A 19,383-nucleotide genomic window follows, 5' to 3' on the forward strand; every position below is an offset into this window, starting at 1 on the left:
ATTGCCCGTCCCTGTTCCTTGGCCATTACTTCCCGGAGAGAAAGAAATACTCAGAACAACCACGAAAGGAAAAGCCCCATGTCCCCAAAGAGGCCACCGCGCCCGAAGCATTTCTGCCAGACGCCAGGGGGTGCCCGCCTGTGCGCCACTCACCGAAGTTCCTGCTGAGCCGCGGTGGTGTCCAGGGTGTCCTCCAGCTCCGTTTTCAGGGCCTCCAGCTCCTCACTCAAGTCCCGCTTCTGTTTCTCCGCCTTGTTCCGCGAAGCCTTCTCCGATTCGAAGTCCTCCTGCAGCTCGGCGATCTGGGCTTGCAGCTCGCGCACCACCTTGAGCGCGTTGTTCTTGTGGAGCGTCTCGTCGTCGCCCCTGCGAAATCGCCCAGCGCGAGAAGGGCTCAGCTGGCGGCCGCCAGCGTCCCGGGGGGAACCCACCCCCGCCGTGCCCCTCTGCGAGCGGACCCCAGTCACACGTCCCTCTGCCCGTGGCTGGGGCTGGGCCTGCTGGGCAGGGGGAGGAGGCACGGGGGTCGATGACCTGAAGGCCCCAGAGCCAGAACCAGAACCGGCAGCATCAGAACCGGAATGGAACCCTGCCCCCTTTCCAGAGAGCTGCGGTTTTCCATTAAAAGGACAGACAAGCTCATTTTAATGATCAGAATATAAAAAAAATCGCTCCAGAGTAAAGTGTTAAGAGCACACTGCTCAGGGCGGCAGTCCAGTCCAGCCTACAGTGAAGCAGCAAATCCGAAGAAGTTCTTGCAAGTCAGTAGGAGGCCTGCTGCCTTCACACCTGCTGTGCATGTTAGCTCAGTGCTGGCAGAGTTTCTGACTGGAGGAGCTGGGATACTTGGGGTGAGAGACAGGAATCCAGAATTCCAGCTCTCGCCTCTAAGAGGAAAAGCACAACATCTGGCCAAAATGAGACCAACTGTGATAGAGGGCAGAAAAAGAGGTCTGTTACGAGATTTACTGGCTTAGGATAAATGGTAAAGTTTAAGTTCTATGACCATGTAACCAAGTAATTCTTCTTTAGAAAGAAATATTAGATATCAATATATTTACTAGGCATGATTTCCATTCTAAAATGATTTGAAACTCAACAGGAAATCATGCCATGAGCGAGGGGGATTCATTTTTTTCTTAATGTTTATTTACTGAGAGAGAGGGTGAGAGAGGAGGGGAAGAGACAGAGAACCCCAAGCAGGGTCCACACTGTCAGCACAGAGCCCAATGTGGGGCTTGAACTCACGAACCGTGAGATCATGACCTGAGCTGCAATCAAGAGTCGGATGCTCAACCGACTGAGCGGCCCGGGTGCCCCTGGCAGGGGATCATTTCTGAGAAGGGGTTTCCCCTCAGCTTCTAAAACACGCTGTGGAATTACTCTCTAACACATAGAGACCAAACGCTGGGTGTGGTAACAGGACTTCTGGGGGGAGTTTCCAGGGACCTCGGTGACCAGCGATCCCTAAGCGTGGACACCGACGGTGGTTCACGAGTGCTTCTTGCTGCCCTGACACAAGCCGTGGACTCCCAGCTCTTTCAGCCTCCTGTGCCACACCCGCAAGGAGACTACGTGTCCCCGTCTCGGGGTTTTCGTCGGCGCCCAGCCCCGGACGCTCTGCCGAGCGCACAGCCCGCGGTAACGGCCCCGCGCGGGGGGGCGGACCTGGCCAGCGCGCCCTGCAGCTCCTCCTCCTTCTTGGCCAGCTGGACCTTGAGCTCGTCGATCTGCGCCTGCAGCTCCGCGATCTGGTCCTGCAGGTCGGTGGTCTCTCCGTCGAGTTTTCTCTTGGCCTTTTCCAGCTCCTGACGGGTCTTTTCTTCCTTCTTTAAGCGTTCTGAAAGGCAAGGGCCAAGAAGCTCTTTAACCGACAAGTGACAGGCCACATGAACGAATTCGAGAGAGAAACCGACCCGAGCTGCAAATACGCCATTTCACCGAAAAGCGGCCACCGCCTTGACCCCACCGTGTCTACAGCTCAGTCGTCAGAAACCCACGGAGATCAAGCTGCAGGCGAGAGTGGTCGGTGGGAGGATGGTATTTTCAGGAAGAAACTGGGTGGATTCTGTCACTTCGTGGGAAGGGAGCCCACAGCCATCGCTGGGCCCAGGTCTGCAGAGGGGCTCAGCAGAGGCGAGGGCAGTGTGCCCGGAGCTCCATCCCCCTTCCCTGGGAGTTCCTGGCAGGACCCAGGACTACAGGTTCTGGGCACGGAGGCAGAGGACAGAGTGGGGGCAGGTGTCACAGTCCCGCGAGGATTCTTCAACTACGCCGGCGCTCCCTCCCTTCCCAGGACTGTCCTCCAGCAGAGCCGGTGTGTGGGAAGGTGGAGACTGGGCACCACGGGCTGATCACACGGCCGAGACAGAGCAGGCACGTGTGCTCTGTGCTCCCTTGAGCGGAAGAGCCACGCGCTGGCAAAAATGGTGTATGAAAATCTCTCCCGCTGCCATCCTCTCTCGTCTGTGCTAAGCAACAGCGAGACGACAAAACCCGAGATAGGTTTTGAGAAACCCTCTCGTTTTCTTTCTCCCTACTGCGAAAGCAGTGCGCTGGGAGAGCGCGGTCACGGCCACGCAGGTGCTGTAGGGACACGTGACAGCCGGGCGTTGAGCGCCGTGCGCTGCTCTGATACAGACACAGGGTCGAGCCGCTGACACGGCAGATGCGTGGATGCCTCCCCAGCTTCCACCCTCTTTCCCGGGTTCTTGTGTAGAAAGCCAGGGTCTGCTCTGTAGACACCCTGGGATTTCCCAGCACAGCTTCTGCCGTCTCCGTGCGATGCGATTCCCCTCAGCAGGTTCTCTGTCCCCAACACTTTCCGTGGCAGTAGCCATCAGTCTCTTTGTGAAGTGAACCCTATACGCCCTCACGCAGCTGTCAGATTAAACACAAAGTCCACTGGCTTCTACGACTCAAACTTAGAGCCCCGCTGCGTCCATCAAGGGGGCAAGGCGTTTCACCGTGGGATCTAACTTCATAAAATCAAAGTTTAGGTTGGCGCTACCCCATCATAAATACTTGGAGACTAGGCAGCAGATAATAACTCAAAATACGCCCGTGTAATTGAATCCAAACTGATTAGTAATCGGCACACCCATTTCCCATTACCACATGTTCTGATTTAAGTAAAATCTAAACGCTCACAAGCCCAGTCCCACGTTTCTCTGACCCCAAATACTAACCTTCTAAATCTGAGATCATCACTTCTTGCTTATTTCTGATTTTGGCCAAATTTTTGGCCTTTTCTTCCTCTTCAGCCAGCTGAGAGGAGCACTCCGCGATGCGATCCTCCAAGAGTTTCTTTTCCTGAGTAGAAAGTCACCGCTTCAGCGAAGACACGCACAACCACGCGTGGGGTGTGGTGTCGCTCAGGAAACGGGCTTGTGGCACCACGTCCCCCCGTGGCTCCGACTGCTCCCGAGAGGCGGGAGGTTCACTCGTGTATGCCCCCCCCTGCGCCCCCCCCCCCCCCCCCCGAGTCCCGCAGCCCACATGGAGCGCAGCTGTGCGTGCGCGGGCAGGACCTGGTCATCAAGGAGGGACCGATGCACACAGAACGTGCATGTTACACATCTGAAGGATCAGGAGGCTATTTGGTCCCAAGATCTAAAAAACTAAAGACTTTCTACCTTTACAAATCTATAGAAGTTGAGTGTTAGAAAAAGTAAGTAAATGAACCTGAACTCTTGAGAATTTCTTGAAGGAAGCCCCTTTCAGCGAGTCTGTCAACATACGGATTTCCCACATTCTAAAATCCACTTAAAAAAATTTTTTTTAATGTTTATGTATTTTTGAGAGAGAGAGTGAGATGGAGCACGAGCAGGGGAGGTGCAGAGAAAGAGGGAGACACAGAATCCGAAGCAGGCTCCAGGCTCTGAGCTGTCGGCACAGAGCCCGATGTGGGGCTTGAACCCACTAACCGTGAGATCATGACCTGAGCTGAAGCCAGACGCTCAACCGACTAAGCCACCCAGTCGCCCCTCAAAAATCCACTTTTTAAGGAGGCTCCACGCCCAACATGGGGCTTGAACTCACGATCTCAGGCTCTACCCACTGGGCCAGCCAGGCACCCCCAAAATCAGCTCAGAAGCAGTCTCTTACTTTGATAAATTTGGAGTTTTGGTCCTCGAGAAGCAGGATCTCCTCCTCCATCTTCTTGGTCTTCGCCTCTGCCGTCACCTTCTCCAGCTGGAGTTTCTGGCGAGCCCCTTCCTCCTCGTCCAGCTGCTCCTCCAAGTCCTTGGGAAGAAGAGCACACAGTCAGCCGCCCCCCCCGCTCTCCACAGGACGCCACCACGCACCCCTCCGCCAAGGCGCAGGGAAGTGAAACGCTGAGGTGTGGTGAAACGCCAAACGGCAGGGGTGTTTTTACAGACGTGAAGCACAGGGAAGAGAAGCAGACGTTTGCACCCACTGCAGGCTGCAGCCCATTCCGGGTCTGTCCTTCTGGAAGCCAATGTGGCAGAGGACAGCAAGCTCCGAAAACCAGCATTCCTTTCACACCAGCAATTTCGGGACATAGCCACAGGTGCGATGTACGTAAAAAGGTCATTCATAGTATCGAAGGATGGTGAACGTGCCACAAAATCTCTTGCTGAGTAGAGGGTGTATTTGTGAAGGGGAATAACATAGGAATTAAAATTCGTATTTGAGAGAGGGGTGGTCTCGGCTCAAGCCTGCCTCACCGCGTGAGCCCATCCCCAAGTGGGGTGGGATTCTGGCGTGTGCAGTTTTCTAAGGTAAGACACACTTCCGTGTCCTGCCCTGCCTCATCATATGTAGTACACATGTACGTTACGGACCAGGGCTGTACGGACACATCCACGAACGGTCTGTTTACAAGACCTATCGTGGTTGACTCGGGAATGAGACCCATGCAAGAGACGGTCATTTTCTCGTGGAAAACTTCAAACACAGCGGCAGAACGAGCCGGAAGGGCGCACCCGTCAGCCCAGCTTTGACAAGCGTCGGACTCACGGCCAGCGTCCTCTCCTCTCTACCTCCGCGGTCCCCCTTCGCCTCTTGGGTTATTTTGCGGCAAATCCCAAACCTCATGGGTTACTGTAAAACCTTCAGGCTGTACCTCTAAAAGGTAAAGACTGCTTAAAAATACATTTTTGGGGCGCCTGGGTGGCTCAATCTGTTAAGCGTCTGACTCTTGATCTCGGGTCAGGTCACGATCTTGCAGTTCGTGGGTTCCAGCCCCACGTTGGACTCTGCACTGACAGCATGGACCCTGCTTGGGATCCTCTCTCTCAAAATAAATGAACTTAAAAAAAAATAATTTGTTTATTTGAACTGGAATCCAAATAAGGTCCACACACTGTGACTCCAAAGCCTCTAGAGACTCCTTGTTCTCTAGGCTCCCGTGTATCTCTGCCTTCCTTCCTTGCCATTTATTTGTTTTTGAAACAGAACAGGTCATTTGTCATACGGTTTCTTTCCCACAGTCTGGTTTTGGTCAGGTGCATCCCTGTACCGCACGGTCCTAAATTCACAAAAGCAATGAGCAGAGCAGTACGTTCAGTATAATTTCAACTATATCTGTATATCTGGTTAGAAATACAGGCAAGCAGAAAAAATGTCGGTAATGGGGGTGATGGGAGGGAGGAGACCAGAGGTGCTGTGTTCCCTAGGTTTTCTACAATAAGCATTTATTGATACCGTAATTAGGAAATTCATCTTAAAATCAAACCAAAAACAGCTCCAGTTGTTTGGTTGAAAAAGGTACACATCAGAAGTCCCTCAAAGGCTCACAGGTGGGAAAGGAACAGAGGAGGGACCGACGAGGTTGAGTTTTCCCAGGGGCCATGCGGGGACCGCAGGACCTCTGATATTCTGACTTCTGGATAGGATTTCCTCAGATGGAGGAAAATGGGGAAAAAAAAGAAAACAAAAAACAAAATAAAACCTATTACCATCAATATTTTTAGAATGTGTTTGAATGAACTTACATGTCACAAAATGAGATAATAAATTCAGAGAACAGTGCCAACACCCGAGAAGCCCCAAAGGAATCTAGAAGGGAAGGGGAGGATAGGAAGTACAGAACAAGCAAAATACAACACTAACTCTGCTCCCCCAGGACAGATCTGTTTTTCTGCACACGCTGAAGAAACACAAGCATTTCACACGAGGGTGTTAACAGCTGGAGCGTACAAAACCAGGCCTGGGGACACTGGGGGGAGGGACTCTGGGCACCCTTCCCCCACACGAATACACGTTATTTCTCAAACGAGCACATGCTCTTAAAAAGAAAGTCCCAACTACGGGTAACAATACCACCAAGGAGAGCTCACTATTGTCGGCAGAAACTCTAGGTCTCTGTCTGGTCCCACACAAAATCATGCGTATAAACTCGTTAAGTCGCAGAAACGTATTTTGACGTCGATCTTCCCGCACACACTTCTTAGTAATGCACTAGGGATCCCCGTGACAATAAGCCTCTTTTTACCTGTAACTGCACGGAACTGCCGTGGCCTAACACTCCTGACTGGTACATAACCAGCTGGCTTGCATCGATTTACGCTTAGAATAAAGTCCCAGAACTGGACTTGCTGAATGAGAGCACACTTTTTACAGGTCTCGTGATCTTCTGCTAACCTATCAGGAGGCACCGGGAAGCCGAGTGCCTTGAAGGATGGAAAGTGTCCAGATGAGTTACTGCACGTGGTCTTTGCCAAGGAAATAACGTGAGATCTTCTGCGGTTTTGAGAATCGTCTGAATTGTCTGAGCTTTGCCAAGGTAAGCTATCAGGGGAGAGAAAATTCAAGAAGAGACCTGGACGAAAGTCTGGTGCTGGACCCACGAAGCAATGGTGGCTGAGACACAGACACCGTGACACTCAAGAACATATTCGGGAGGCTGGGTGTGGGAGACAAGGAGAAAAAGAGAAGGGAGTGTCCTAGGCCGTGGGCAGAGTTAGCACTGTCTGAACCGTGTATTTGCACTACGCGGGAGGACAGCCTGTGTCTCCGTAACATGGTAACTCCTGGGAAGCGCTAAGTCTTTTATTCTGATTCCTGGCCGCCTCCTGTGTTGGAGCTGAGCCCTTCTTATGAACCAAACTCCCGAACAGAGGCCTATCTAGTGAACGGAGCGAGCAGTGCTGTCATTAGTGACAACACAAAGGACAAACGGGGTCCCCTACAAAGTGTTCCAGGCCCTGCGATGCTCCTACTCTGAATCACTCTGCACGCTGGAAGACGCTCGAAGACAGTCTGTTACGTGTGTGCTTTTAGTGCTGGACGTCTTAATTTTTTTAAGTTTATTTATTTTGAGAGAGAGAGAGAGAGGGAATGCGCAACGTGCGAGCGAGCAGGGGAGGAGCAGAGAGAGAATCCCAAGCAGGCTCCATACTGTCAGTGCAGAGCCCGATGGAGGGCTCGAACTCACAAACTGTGAGATCACAACCTGAGCTGAGACCAAGAGTCGGACGCTTAACCGACTGAGCCACTGGGCGCTCCCACTGCCAGCCATCTTTGAAGGGCAGGACCTGGAACGTGGACTCCTGTCGCCCCTCAGGGGACACAACGCAAACCCACAGCTTCTATTTGTTTCTTCGGCAGGGCCGCTCGGAAAACCCAACCCGGTTCTGGACGGAGACCGTCCTACATACCTGAATGTGTGCTTGCATCTTCTTCTTTTCGTTCTGGAGGATTTGGTTTCTTTCTTCTTCTTCTTCAACCCTGGATTCCAGGTCGTGGAGGATCTCCTCCAGCTCCTGCTTCTTAGCGGCGAGCCTCGCCCTCATCTCTTCCGCTTCGGCAAAGAGCTCCGTCTCCGCCTGCAGCTGCTCCGCCAGGATGTTCTTCTCCTCCAGAAGCTGCAACCACAACCGAGCGTCAGTGTGGTCGCTGCCCCCCGCCTCCCCCCACCGCAGACGGTCACTCCGATTTCAGCGGCCATGCTCATCACCGTAGAAATGGAGGCTTAGATATCTGTAACGTCGCTGGCAAAACTTTCCAATATTCTTTACGGCAAAGTGAGCTAGAGAACGTTTCTGCTGGTTTCTGTCGTCTCAGGCCATCCTGAACAACACTAAGTTCACGCGACTTTAGGAGCTCCTGTTCTTCCATTAAGGTAACTGACAGAGGCGGGGGGAAAATCTTATTCGAGTGTGTTCAGGGGGCCAGCTACGGCCGTCTGGGATCAAGGGATACCCCTGGCCTTCATCCTTAGTCTCTCAGGCCCTGAACCCGGTCGTCTACACACGCTTCCCGAGCCCCTGCCTGGTCTGTGAAGCATCCCCACCGGCGAAGGACGCCGACGCAGGACTCGGGTGGCCCGGCGTGGTCTCGTCTTTACTTTCGAGGCCCTCGGGAGCCATCCCAGGCAGGGGACACGGCGGGAGTCCCACGGGCAGCAGGTGTCAGGAACGCGTGCCTGGTGGCAAATGGGACACCTACGTGTCCAAGAAGGGCCGAGGCAAAACCACGTGAGGGGAGGTGGACTGCGGTTTACGTGAACCCAACTGTGGCGGGTGCGGCCGCCGGCAGGTGGGTCCCCGTGAGCAGCACCCAGGCGCACCTGCTGGTGCTTGCGTTCCATCTCCTCCAGCTCGCCCTCCACCTTCGTCTGCTTCTCCTTCACCTTCAGCAGCTCCTCGTCCTTGGCCTGAAGCTCCTCCTCTTGGCGGGTCACTTGGAGGAGCGGCTTCACCTGTGACGGGATCAAATCGCACGTCACCCTGTGCCCGGGCAGGGACCGCGGCCTCGTCCAGGCTTCCCCTCCCGCCGTGACCTTCCAGGCTCCCCCTCCCCCCACGCCGCGAAGCCCACCTTGGTGAAGACGCGCCACCACTGCCAGTGACGGAGCTTCAGGTAGGCGGCGCAGTTCCGCTGCAGGACCTTCAGGGCGCTCAGCTGCTGCTGCTTCTTGGCGAAGGCCCTGGACAACCGGGAGGACGGTTAGTGCGCAGAGAAAACGCGTCCTGATGGTGGCCGGCCGCTTTCTTCGCAGACGCTGCCCCGAGCGTCCCTCGTCCTCCGCCGTGTGCCCGTGTCCGCACGTTCCCGGGCACGAAGAAACCCCCTCCTCCCCGGGTTTCTCACGCTCCCCTGGCTGGTGCACCTGATCGCTAACTACTTCCTCTTCCAACCTGGCACGGACACGGCATCGTCCCCTTCCAGCCTCATCTTGCCCACCCTTCCTCCGCCCTGCAGCATCCCGGAGTCGGAAGGACCCGCAGACAGTCGAGCTGATGCCTCTTGTTCTCAGACAGACAGACGTTCATCGGCCAGGCCAGGCCACGCAGACATGTCTCGAGCCCCAGTCTCCTCGTTACCAAGTCTGGGCTTTCCCACTCCCCTGTGCTGCCTTCAGTGGCCGATGATCCCAGACCCACTTACTGGTCATCCTTTGCAGTATGTTCAGTTTCTCCCTCGCCTTCAGGATCGGAGCCCCCTTTCTGAAGCCCCAACCCCCCTCTCTGGCCTAAACAAACCCCAACCCCAACCCAGGTCACTGTGCTGCCCCTCCTCCTAGTAGGTGACTTATCTTTCTACTGACGATGACACTTTCGGGACCCACAGGCTCCCCAGGCCCTACCCTGTGCCCCCTGTGGCCCAGCACTCTGGCTCCGCCCCCATCACCTCCTGAACTGTCGAAGGGCTTCCTGGGCTCTGAGCCTCTCCCTCAGGCAGGTCTGTATGGCTTTGTCTGCTGCACGCCCCTACGGACCACCCACTACGGAAAACTAGGTACCAGGGTGACCTCGTGGCCTCCTTCACCTTGTCGCAGCCCCAGGCTGGCTGCACCCCGTCCACAAACGCAGCCCCCTTCCCAACCAGGCTCGGCTCCTCGGGAGCAGAGAGCACGGCCCAGTTACTCCTGTGCTCCAGCATCCAACCCAGGGAGACATGTACTCAGGGCCCCTCAAAATATGTGCCGGGTGAACAAAAGAACCATCGGGCGCCCCTAGATCTGTGATCGTTCCTCCGGCATCCTTTCCATAACTCTTTGTAAGACCGGCTACAGGGTTCTCCGGGGCAAGAGATGCACTTGAAGCGAACGGAAAAGACAGGAAGGAAAGTCTAGAATTATGCGTTCACTCCAGCAACGACCAGTATCCACTGGATTCATGCGGGACGGCCTCAAGACTAGACGGTCGCGGTTCAGGAGCACGGACGGCTCCTCTTCCCCTTCTGCTGCCCTGCGGGTCCCATTCCCTCGCAGGACCCCGGAACTTCCGTGTCGCCAACTCGCCGCTTAAATGTCCTCCGGCTGTGGCTGTATACCTGCCCTGAGTGTCGCTCCTACCAAATCTTCTTCCTTCTTATTCCTACCAGCTGAGCCAGTTCGGCCAAGCCTTACTTTTAATAGTTTCTGCCACAAAACAACAGTTTCAAGTGCAGTTTTTAGCACCGTATAACAGCATCTGCCTTCCCATTCTTGCAGGCTCCTTCAAGGCTGCCGTAAAAATCCCTCAACCTCCTTACTGAGGACCGTCGCCCTGATGTCCCCGTGGCCTCTGGGAGAAGATGAGTCAAGAACATGCCGGCCACTCTGTCTGAACGAGGCAGCTGGCTCCCCCCACCCACCCCACCCGCCACTGCCTTCAGCTGAACCTGTCTGCCGGGCGCACCGCGCTCTCTGCCGGGGGCTCCGGGACCTGCATCTGAAGTACGTCACCTGGTGTCCCGGTGTCAGGAGGCCGACGTGCCACAGCCCTGTTTCCTCCCTCTTTGTCCACTGGTGCCAGTGGCCTCTAGGGTGCTCCAGCTGCCAGCTCACGGGCTTCTGTCCACGTCTCTGTGTCTGACCTGTACACACTGCTCTGCCTCTTTCCGAATTCTAGTCTGGCTCTTTCGAAGGCCTAATTTTGGAGCTGCAAATGACAGGCACAGTGCCTTATGTAGCGGTCACATGCTCGTGTTAGCTGTTAGTCTTTAAGAGGAGATCTCGGGCGCCTGGGTGGCTCAGCTGGTTAAGCGTCTGACTTCGGCCCAGGTCATGATCTCACGATTCGTGGGTTCCAGCCCCGCGTCGGGCTCTGTGCTGACAGCTCGGAGCCTGGAACTTGCTTCGGATTCTATGTCTCTCTCCCTCTCTTCCTCGCTTCGGATTCTAGGTCTCTCTCCCTCTCTTCCTCGCTTCGGATTCTATGTCTCTCTCCCTCTCTCTCTCTCTCTCCCTCTCTCTCTCTGCCGCTCCCCCGCTTGTGCTCGGTCTCTTTCAAAAACTGAATAAACATTATAAAAAAAAAAAAAAAGATCTTTGTTTCTGATGATGGATCTTGGTGATAATTTTGCAGGGTTCAGAGTTCAGGGAGGAAGCGGCACGTGCTTGCACAATTTATATAGTTAACGTCCCGCGTTCCTGACAGCTGTAGGCTCTGGCAGCCATTAGGAAGGCACCCGCCTGTGTCCGCTCCTGTTCTGTCAGGCGTCTTGTGCTGCGGCAGCTACGGTGACAGCGGTGTTTGCGGACCGGTGACACGCTGCAAGCGAGGACACGGAAAAACCAAGCCTTCTGTCCTTGTGCACCGTTGCCTGGGTGTGAATCGTTGAGGACGACACGCATTCTCGGACTTTCCGAGCCGCCTCTTCTACTCGAGACTCTGTCACATGTGGGCCAAGACTCACAGATCCCGCCTCCTCCTCACCGGGCTGACATCCCTCAGGACGGCGTCGGGCGGCACACTGCCCGTCGCCCGGAGCTGCCCTCCTGCCAGGCCGATGGGGAGCATCGGGCTGCAGACCGAAGCCTCCGGAGCAGGCCCACCCTCCCCTCCGGGACCCCGGGCTCCTACGGGAGGAGGAGGTGAAGGAAACACCATCACTGCGTCTGGCTCCACTCCAGTGCTAAGCAACCGGATCCGGATCCGGCAACCGGTCTGTCTCTGTCACCACCGTGGGCCGGGGACGGCCGTCTTCCACTCCAGGGTCTCCCACCACGGCGCTCCTGATTGCTCTCTGGTCCCCGCCTGTCCTGTCGCGGTAGCCGGGTGACCCTCAAGACCCAGGGTCTTCGGCTCACCCCTCAGCGTCCTTCCTGCTTCTCTTTCCCTGCTTCCCTCACCTGCCAGGCTCCGGGCACGCCTTCTAGAACTGCTTCTGTGCTGCTCCTACTGGAAAGCTGCTCTCCTCCCAGCCCCCCTGCCCAGGGCCGGCACCTTCCCCATCCTGCGAATCTCAAAGCCTCGGAGAAACCCACGCCGAACGAAGCAAGACCCCCAAGCCCTTTATCTTCTGTCTTGGCCCGTTTCCTCAAGGCCAAGGTGCCCATGCTCCGCGAGTGTCGGATTCGCGACTATCCACTTACTTTCTGGCCAGGTAACCTCTGCAAACGGCCTGGAAGAAGATGATGATGTCGGTAATTTTTAAATCTCTTTCTTCCTCTAAGTGCGCCAAAACGCCAGCTCTGAAAAATATCTTGCTCTGTCCAATTCTGTACAAGTTTGGGTCCAATTCTAAAGCCCTGATCTGAAAGAGGGAAGAGGGAAGAGTCTGTTCACAGCTTGTTACGGGACACACCGTATCGATAGGCTGCAAACCAGAGAGGTCGAGGGAAGCTTACCATTCGCTCACAAGCCTGTTTGCCGTCCATGAAACCCTTGGGAATAGCATTTGGAGTCAGGATCTCGTATCTGTAAGAGAAAGCAGCCCAAAGATCTCCTGTTAACATCAGTGGACATGTCTGCCTACGAACTGTGAGTTCCGGGGCGCCTGGGTGGCTCAGTCGGTTGAGCTTCCGCCTTCCGCTCAGGTCATGATCTTGCGGTTCGTGGGTTCAAGCCCCTGTGTCGGGCTCTGTGCGGACAGCTCAGAGCCCGGAGCCTGCTTCGGATTCTGTGTCTCCTTCTTTCTCTGCCCACCCATCCCACCCTACTCGCACTCTTTCTCTCTCTCTCTCTCTCAAGATAAACAAATACTAAAAAAAAAGAAAAGGAAACTCTGAGTTCCGTTTCTCTAAGAGGCAAGAATCGTGTCAAAGTAACAATAAAGAAACGACCAGGGGGTAATCTGAGATTTTCTGCACATCTACCTTCTGTTTCTTGAAACAGGAGGCAAACTGAACACGGGCTTAATCCTCCAAGGACAAACACTAGGTTGAAGCAGCTGTGCCAGAGAAAAGTCAAAGCACAGTGTTTGAAAAAGTCTTTTTTCATGCCCCCCGCCCCCCAACGTGTTCTCAGGCCTAAAACAAGACGACTCTGGCTCCCTGCGGGTGACTTGTAGGCATTTATCATGCAACAGAAAAGGCTGCAAAAGGAATACCCAGAGGGCTCTGCTTAGCGAGGACCAGGGTGACGTTCAACACAGCACTGGTCTGGGGGGACATACGTTCACTGGGCTGTACCTTTAAGATCTGTGCACTTTACGCAGATTATGTACCTCAATAAAAGCGAATTTTACCAGAAAGACGTTGCTTGTATCAAAGGACGGATCCTGGCTGTCTCCATCAGCTTTGTATTCTGGATGCCAGTTATGGCGCTTTCTTCTATCAACAGGAAGTGAAGTTCTACCCAGTGTTCATCATACAGCTGGGGCCCCAGAAAGGTCTCCCCCAAACCCATAAAGGCTAGAATAGTTTCTCAGCTGGATTCCATCTGCAATGGCAGCAGAAAGCGCCCTTCTTTGACCTGCAGACTTGTTGGTTACGGAACAGCCAAGGCTGCCGTAATCGAAACTCTGACTTCCAGCAGAAAAAGGAAAGAGCCAATGACCTAAGTCCACAATTTAACTATTTCTCACGTTTTCATTCGTTTCGACTGCATCCACTTCTGTTATCTCCTGCCTTTCGTTGTTTGTAATCCTTTTCTAATCTATCCTATTCCCTACTCTGTATTACCGATAAAAAGACTGTAAGTCTACACGTGCGTACCTGGTGGAAAAATACACATACGTTTACACATAAACACACCTATGCAGATATAGTCATCGAAAGATGGAAAGAAATATCCCAAAATGTTTTCAAGAGTCACTCCTGGGTGATTTTTATTTACCTTTTTAGTTCTCTTGTATTTTCAAGTTTTCCTAAAAGGAACATACGTTACTCGTTTATTTTTTTATTCTATATATTTTTTTAAATATTTCTGAGAGAGAGACAGAGTGTGAGCAGGGGAGGGGCAGAGAGAGAGGGAGACACAGACTCCGAAGCAGGTTCCAGGCTCTGAGCTGTCAGCATGGAGCCCGATGCAGGGCTTGAACCCATGAACCATGAGATCATGGCCTGAGTTAATGTCAGACGCTCAAATGACTGAGCCACCCAGGCGCTCCTTACTCAGATATTTAAAAAAACCCAGTTAAAAAGGAATGATGTGTGCGTCTCGGGCAGAGCTATGTGTACAAGTGCAAGGTCAATCCCCAGCCTCAGCTATTTCTCTCGCACGGCCAGGAACTAGCCTTCCGAGCACCCATGGCACCTGCCGGCACGTCAGCGCTACAGAGAAGGCACTCAACGTTCCTGGGCAACAATAAAGGTAATGATGGATTACCCCTTTCCTGTACGAAAATAAAAGTGAAACTACACAAGAGACCGGGACACGTTTTTTGTGCTATCACTGTTCCAAAGCACATCAAGATGCGCCGTGATACGTCCTGGGAAAAAGGTATTGCCGTACCTCTGTCTGAATTCCTGGAAAACTATCCGGTTGGGGAAGCCCTGGCGGCAGATCCGGATTCCCTCCAGGACTCCGTTGCAGCGAAGCTGGTCCAGCACCAGATGCGGATCCAGTTTTCCAGCCTAATCAAGCAAACGAGACGTTCACCCTTCCGTCTCCGTAACCTGACTCAGGGCGATCCTGAACCCCGGCCCATCTTCCGCTTAACACGCACCCGCTTCTCGTGATTCGGGATGATGCAGCGGACAAAGTTGGGGTTGGTGTTTCGGAGCGTCGCCATCAGCTTGGTGAGGGACTCCTTGTAGAGCTGCCCCACGGTACGGAACATGCCCTTCTTGGTTTTGTAGGCAGAGCCAAAAGCTGTCTCCGTCATGCCAGTAACTTGATCCAGACCCACAATGCGGTCCACTGGTGACGAGAAAAAAGAAGAGGAAAATGAGCCCGGCGACCTCTTTCGCGGGCGAGAGAAGACACAGTGATAGTGCGGCAGCACAAGCTTTGTGGGGACAGATGAGGAGATGCCAGAGAGGTAAGGCAGTCAGCGTATTTAGACACCGCACAAGCCGTGGAACTAACAGCCACACACTCCCATGGCAGGGAACTCAGTGCTCGGACAGCCCCGTACCACATCCCAGCAGATGCCTCCCGCTGCGCTGGCGTCAGGAATGCGCGGTCTGTGGGACATCTTGCCTGTCACACCCACCATCGCTTGGGAAATGCGAGATCGCTGCTGGCATTATTGATACACAAGCTGATGCTGTGACGTGTCTACTGGGAAGCGGCTTATGAAGATGTACCCGGGCTCAGAGCACATCGGTGACGGTGGCGCCCAGGGCCGGGGACCAGAGTCCCGCTTCTCAGTCAAAATCACTGAAGTGGTTGGCTGGGTTATGTCAACCCGGGGGGTCAGGAGAGAGCGAGCTCCAGCTCTGTCCTCCAGGCACGAGTGTGTTTTTGAAAAGGGAGGAGAAGGCTGGGCGGGAAGCAGCCGGATAAAAAGCAGAGCCTCAGCTGAGGGCAGCGATGGTGAAACTTCCAGAAGGTTTGCTCTGGCGGCTGCAGCCGACAGGTCCCGGCACCCACGCGGACCTGACCCTTCCAAGCACAGTGTGGCTGCCAGAACTTCCGGCACGTGAAGTGCTCTCGTTTAAGGCAACTGTTAAGTAAGTCAGACGTGTTTCTGGAATGTCTTAAGAGCATGGACAACACCCACCAAGCCCCCCAGGAATGCCCTTTCATTCCTGACGGCCCCTCCACTCCTGCTGGTTGCTCCCCAGACCTGGTGCTCAGGGAGGGGGCTTTGTGAGCAAGACCCCACTCGAGGCCCCACCTCCAGTGCGGCTTTTACGGCCAGGACACCGTGACCCGGGAGGTAAGGTTCCTACCATGCAGGCCTTCAACCGCAGCTGGTGAAGGCCGGACAAAACCCGATTGACCTGCAGCCCACGCGCGCACTGCCCTACGACGTCTTCAAAGCAGAGCCACCACATTCGGAGGCTGGGGTCAAAGCCACGCCCGCCTGTGCCCCAAAGTCTGTCCACCACCCCATCTCTTTCCTGTGCCTCCAAGCTGTCCCTCCTCACTTGTTCCAGCGGAAAATGGTGCCCAGCCCCAGCCCGGCACGCGCCACAGAACCGTGAACTTCCTCTGACCCCGTCGTGTCCACCCACCTGTCTCCTCAGAGCCACGCTTCTTTCTAGAGTAGTTCACGCCGGCCACCCCTCACGTCGTGCTGTCCACCAACCGCCCGCTCCCTGGGCAGCGGGCTGGCTTCCGGCTCACCCGCCTCCCCCTGCCCGACGCTGCTCAGGCAACGACGGGCCAACCGCAAGCAGCGTCTACCTGCCCTTGACCTTGGTCCATCTGCCAGGGGCCATCATGGCGGCCTCTGACGGCCCTCTCCACCCCGGCTTCTCTGCACACCGCCTCCTCCGGGCCTCCATCTACCTCTACGGCTACTCTGGTCCCACTGACTTCTTTTCTCATCCTGAGTGCCACGGCACCCACTGGGGCCCAAACTCCACTCACCTCGGACACCCTTTCAGAACAAGGTGGTCTACAAATAGAGGCACACACTGCTTCACCTGCTTTTCTCAAGGCAGGCTCTCATCCTGGGTGACCTCCCTTGCGACTTGAACTAGCTTTGCCTGACTACCCGGCACCGGTCACCAAACATGTGTCACTCCTCTCCACTCCAAAGTCACAGAGGTGCCTCTGCCTCCCACACGCTCTCGTTAACGCCGCATCCCTCATACCTAGCAGAAGTCTGGCCTGTCGCAGGCTTGACGCATAGGTTAGCGACTAGATGAAGCAAAGGTTAAGTACATTTACAGTTACCACCAGTGAGAAAAGCATTGAAAAGAAAGAGCAAGGTGCTATAAGGGAGGAGAGTGGGTTAGAGATCTCTCAGAAGCAATTCTATTTCGTGCCCGGAGGGTAAGAATGAGCCAGTGGAGAGCAGACGGTTCCAGGCAGTGGGAACAGCATGTGTGAGGGCCCAGGAGCAGCAGGTGTGAAAGAAGCTCGTGCCAAGGAAGCATTACGGGCAGAGAGACTTGGGGCGCCCCCCGCCGGTGGCCGCACACAGAAGGGGCTGGGGAGGGGTCACCAGAGGTGACGCGGTGCCCGTCCAGGTCCCGAGCGGGATGATGGCAGCTGAACCAGCGATTACAGAGGGGAGGGAGCGAGAAGGGAGACTCAAGACGTTCCGGTGGCAGAACTGACTTGCTCTAACCATCAAGCCGATGTGGAAAGTATGGCAGAGAGACCGGAAGAACAAGTCCTGGGACTTTGGCTTGAGCAGCCAAGGGGCTGACGGTGCCCCTGGAGGATGGGGAGAAGGGGTTTTTGTGAGTGGGGGCACAGGCTCCGAACCCCGTAACCCTGGGGCACCCGAGACGAGATGCCAGCGGACAGCCGGCCGTGGCGGTCCGCGCTCGACAGAGGGACATGGGAGCGGTCACGGGACCGGATGGGCCACCCCAGGGTGAATGCCCAGGACGAGGGCCTGGGGCCAAGATGGGGAGAGAGGAAGAACCAGACAGGAAGACGAGAAGCAGCCAGAAGTGGGAGGGATCAAAATCCCACAGTGGGGCAGGTTCTTGGCCACGCCCTCCATCTACCCCCATCCCTCCTCCTGTGCCTCCCGTGCAGAAGGGACCGCCGGCTACCGAGGCCAGAGACCAGGAGTCACCTCGACTGTCCTCACACCAGCCGCTCACCAAAACCGGTCAAGCCAAATGTGGACATGTCTTCCGCATGTCCCCCCGCTCCGTGGCTCAGTTTGGGCACCCGCGGCTCACCTGGATTCTGCAGTAACCTCCTGCCGGTTGCGGCCTCCCTCTGCCACCCACCCCCCACCCCCAGTGTTCCTGCCCACCCCCAGGGTGGGGGTTAATGGGTGTTCCTGAAAGACCCTACTCAACAAGTTCCTTGTTCCTATACTTCAGACTGTTCCATTTCTCCTGCAGCTTGTAGGCCGTGGTCCAGATCCCTCAGCCCAGGAGTATAGCCGGTGACGCAGAACTCAGGCCCGAGTCGGAAGCTCCTGCCACTCGCGAGCTGTGTGACCCGGACGGAGTCCACTCCCCTGACTGCTGCAAGTCTCGGCTGCCTCCCCTGTAGACGTGACCGACCTCAGAGAAGCAGGAGGTGCCTGGAGAACATTCCAGTGCTCAATGAAGGGGCCTCTGGCCCTCCCCCCCACTGAAGCTCCAACTACAGAACAGGTGCACCTCGTCAAAGACACGAGGCCCTCAGGTCCCTGCCCTTTCCTGTCTGCCCGGAAAACCGGCCCTCTTCCAGCCATCCTGGCAAACACCTCTTGGCATTTAAAATCCTCACTCCTGGGGCGTCTGGGTGGCTCATTTGGTTAAGCGTCCGACTTGGGCTCAGGTCATGATCTTGTGAGTTCAAGCCTCACAAGCCTCATATCGGGCTCTGTGCTGTCAGCTCGGAACCTGGGGCCTGCTTCAGATCTCCTGTTCCCCTCTCTCTGTCCCACCTGCTCGTACTCTGGCTCTCTTTCAGAAACAAATAAAACGTTAAAAAAAGTAAGTCCTCACTTCTTCACCTAACTCCCTCTTCTTAGGTCCCGGTGTCCACCCTGCCTCCACACTCGGTGGGCCAGCCCCTCCTCTAGGCTTCAGATCGTCTAGGCCAGATCCTGGGACAATGTTACCTCTATTCTGGGTCTCTTCCCAGAGTGCAGAGCGCCCCTGGGCACATCTCCCCAGCATCTGGCACACGTGCAGGACCCTCAGAGCCACTGCCTGGTGTCTCTGGACCCTGTGACCACTAGTTCAGACGATTTCCTCTGCTCCCCCCCCCCCCACTCCAACCCGTGTTGGCCTGAAAACGGTGCCTGGCAACTGTGTAATAAACTATGTAGCAAACACCCCCTCAGTGATACAGTTACCCGCAAGGACGGGTCACGCCCACAACGAAAGAGGCGGCGAGCCAAGTGTGAGCAATACTTTGCGGGGATTCGGCCGCACCGGTCCCGCCAATTCTTTGACCTGTAAGGGCAGCTGTTCAACACGATGTCATGCTGGTGTCTAAGCACGAAGTCCTGAGTGGGGGCTGCTTTTTAAACTAAAAACAAACATCATTTTCATGAACCTGAGTTTTCAAATTTGGTATTAGTAAAGGTAACCCAAAGCTAAACGTTCAGAATTTTTAAAACGTTGATGCTTTGGACTTTCAGTTTGTCTGTCTTTTAATTCAAAAACTTAAACTGAGAGTCAGGTTTTAACTGAGCAAAATGATCTCGAGGGGACAAGAGACACTTGGGGAACTTCATTCAATGATC

The 19,383-nt window shown here is 55.0% G+C and overlaps 1 protein-coding gene and 1 long non-coding RNA gene across 5 annotated transcripts in view; one reads left to right on the forward strand and one right to left on the reverse strand.

Annotated features, from left to right (window-relative positions):
* The window catches only part of MYH10 (myosin heavy chain 10), a 132,225-nt gene that overhangs the window by 25,931 nt on the left and 86,911 nt on the right, over positions 1-19,383 (reverse strand). For all 4 annotated transcript variants that reach the window (XM_047833220.1, XM_047833219.1, XM_047833221.1 and 1 more), the window contains exons 16-26: positions 14,788-14,981; positions 14,574-14,695; positions 12,527-12,596; positions 12,272-12,432; positions 8,788-8,896; positions 8,537-8,668; positions 7,626-7,832; positions 4,108-4,245; positions 3,189-3,312; positions 1,669-1,840; positions 154-366 (exon numbers count right to left, since the gene is read on the reverse strand). In XM_047833220.1, coding sequence (XP_047689176.1) covers positions 154-366; positions 1,669-1,840; positions 3,189-3,312; positions 4,108-4,245; positions 7,626-7,832; positions 8,537-8,668; positions 8,788-8,896; positions 12,272-12,432; positions 12,527-12,596; positions 14,574-14,695; positions 14,788-14,981 — 1,642 coding nt within the window. The remainder of the gene's footprint in view (positions 1-153; positions 367-1,668; positions 1,841-3,188; positions 3,313-4,107; positions 4,246-7,625; positions 7,833-8,536; positions 8,669-8,787; positions 8,897-12,271; positions 12,433-12,526; positions 12,597-14,573; positions 14,696-14,787; positions 14,982-19,383) is intronic.
* On the forward strand, positions 6,433-11,021 carry LOC125151774 (uncharacterized). The gene is made up of 3 exons (XR_007146949.1): positions 6,433-6,751; positions 7,576-8,089; positions 10,406-11,021. It is a non-coding gene; the product is annotated as an uncharacterized LOC125151774 (long non-coding RNA).

This window comes from Prionailurus viverrinus, chromosome E1, assembly GCF_022837055.1.
Source record: "Prionailurus viverrinus isolate Anna chromosome E1, UM_Priviv_1.0, whole genome shotgun sequence".
Classification (NCBI taxonomy): domain Eukaryota; kingdom Metazoa; phylum Chordata; class Mammalia; order Carnivora; family Felidae; genus Prionailurus; species Prionailurus viverrinus.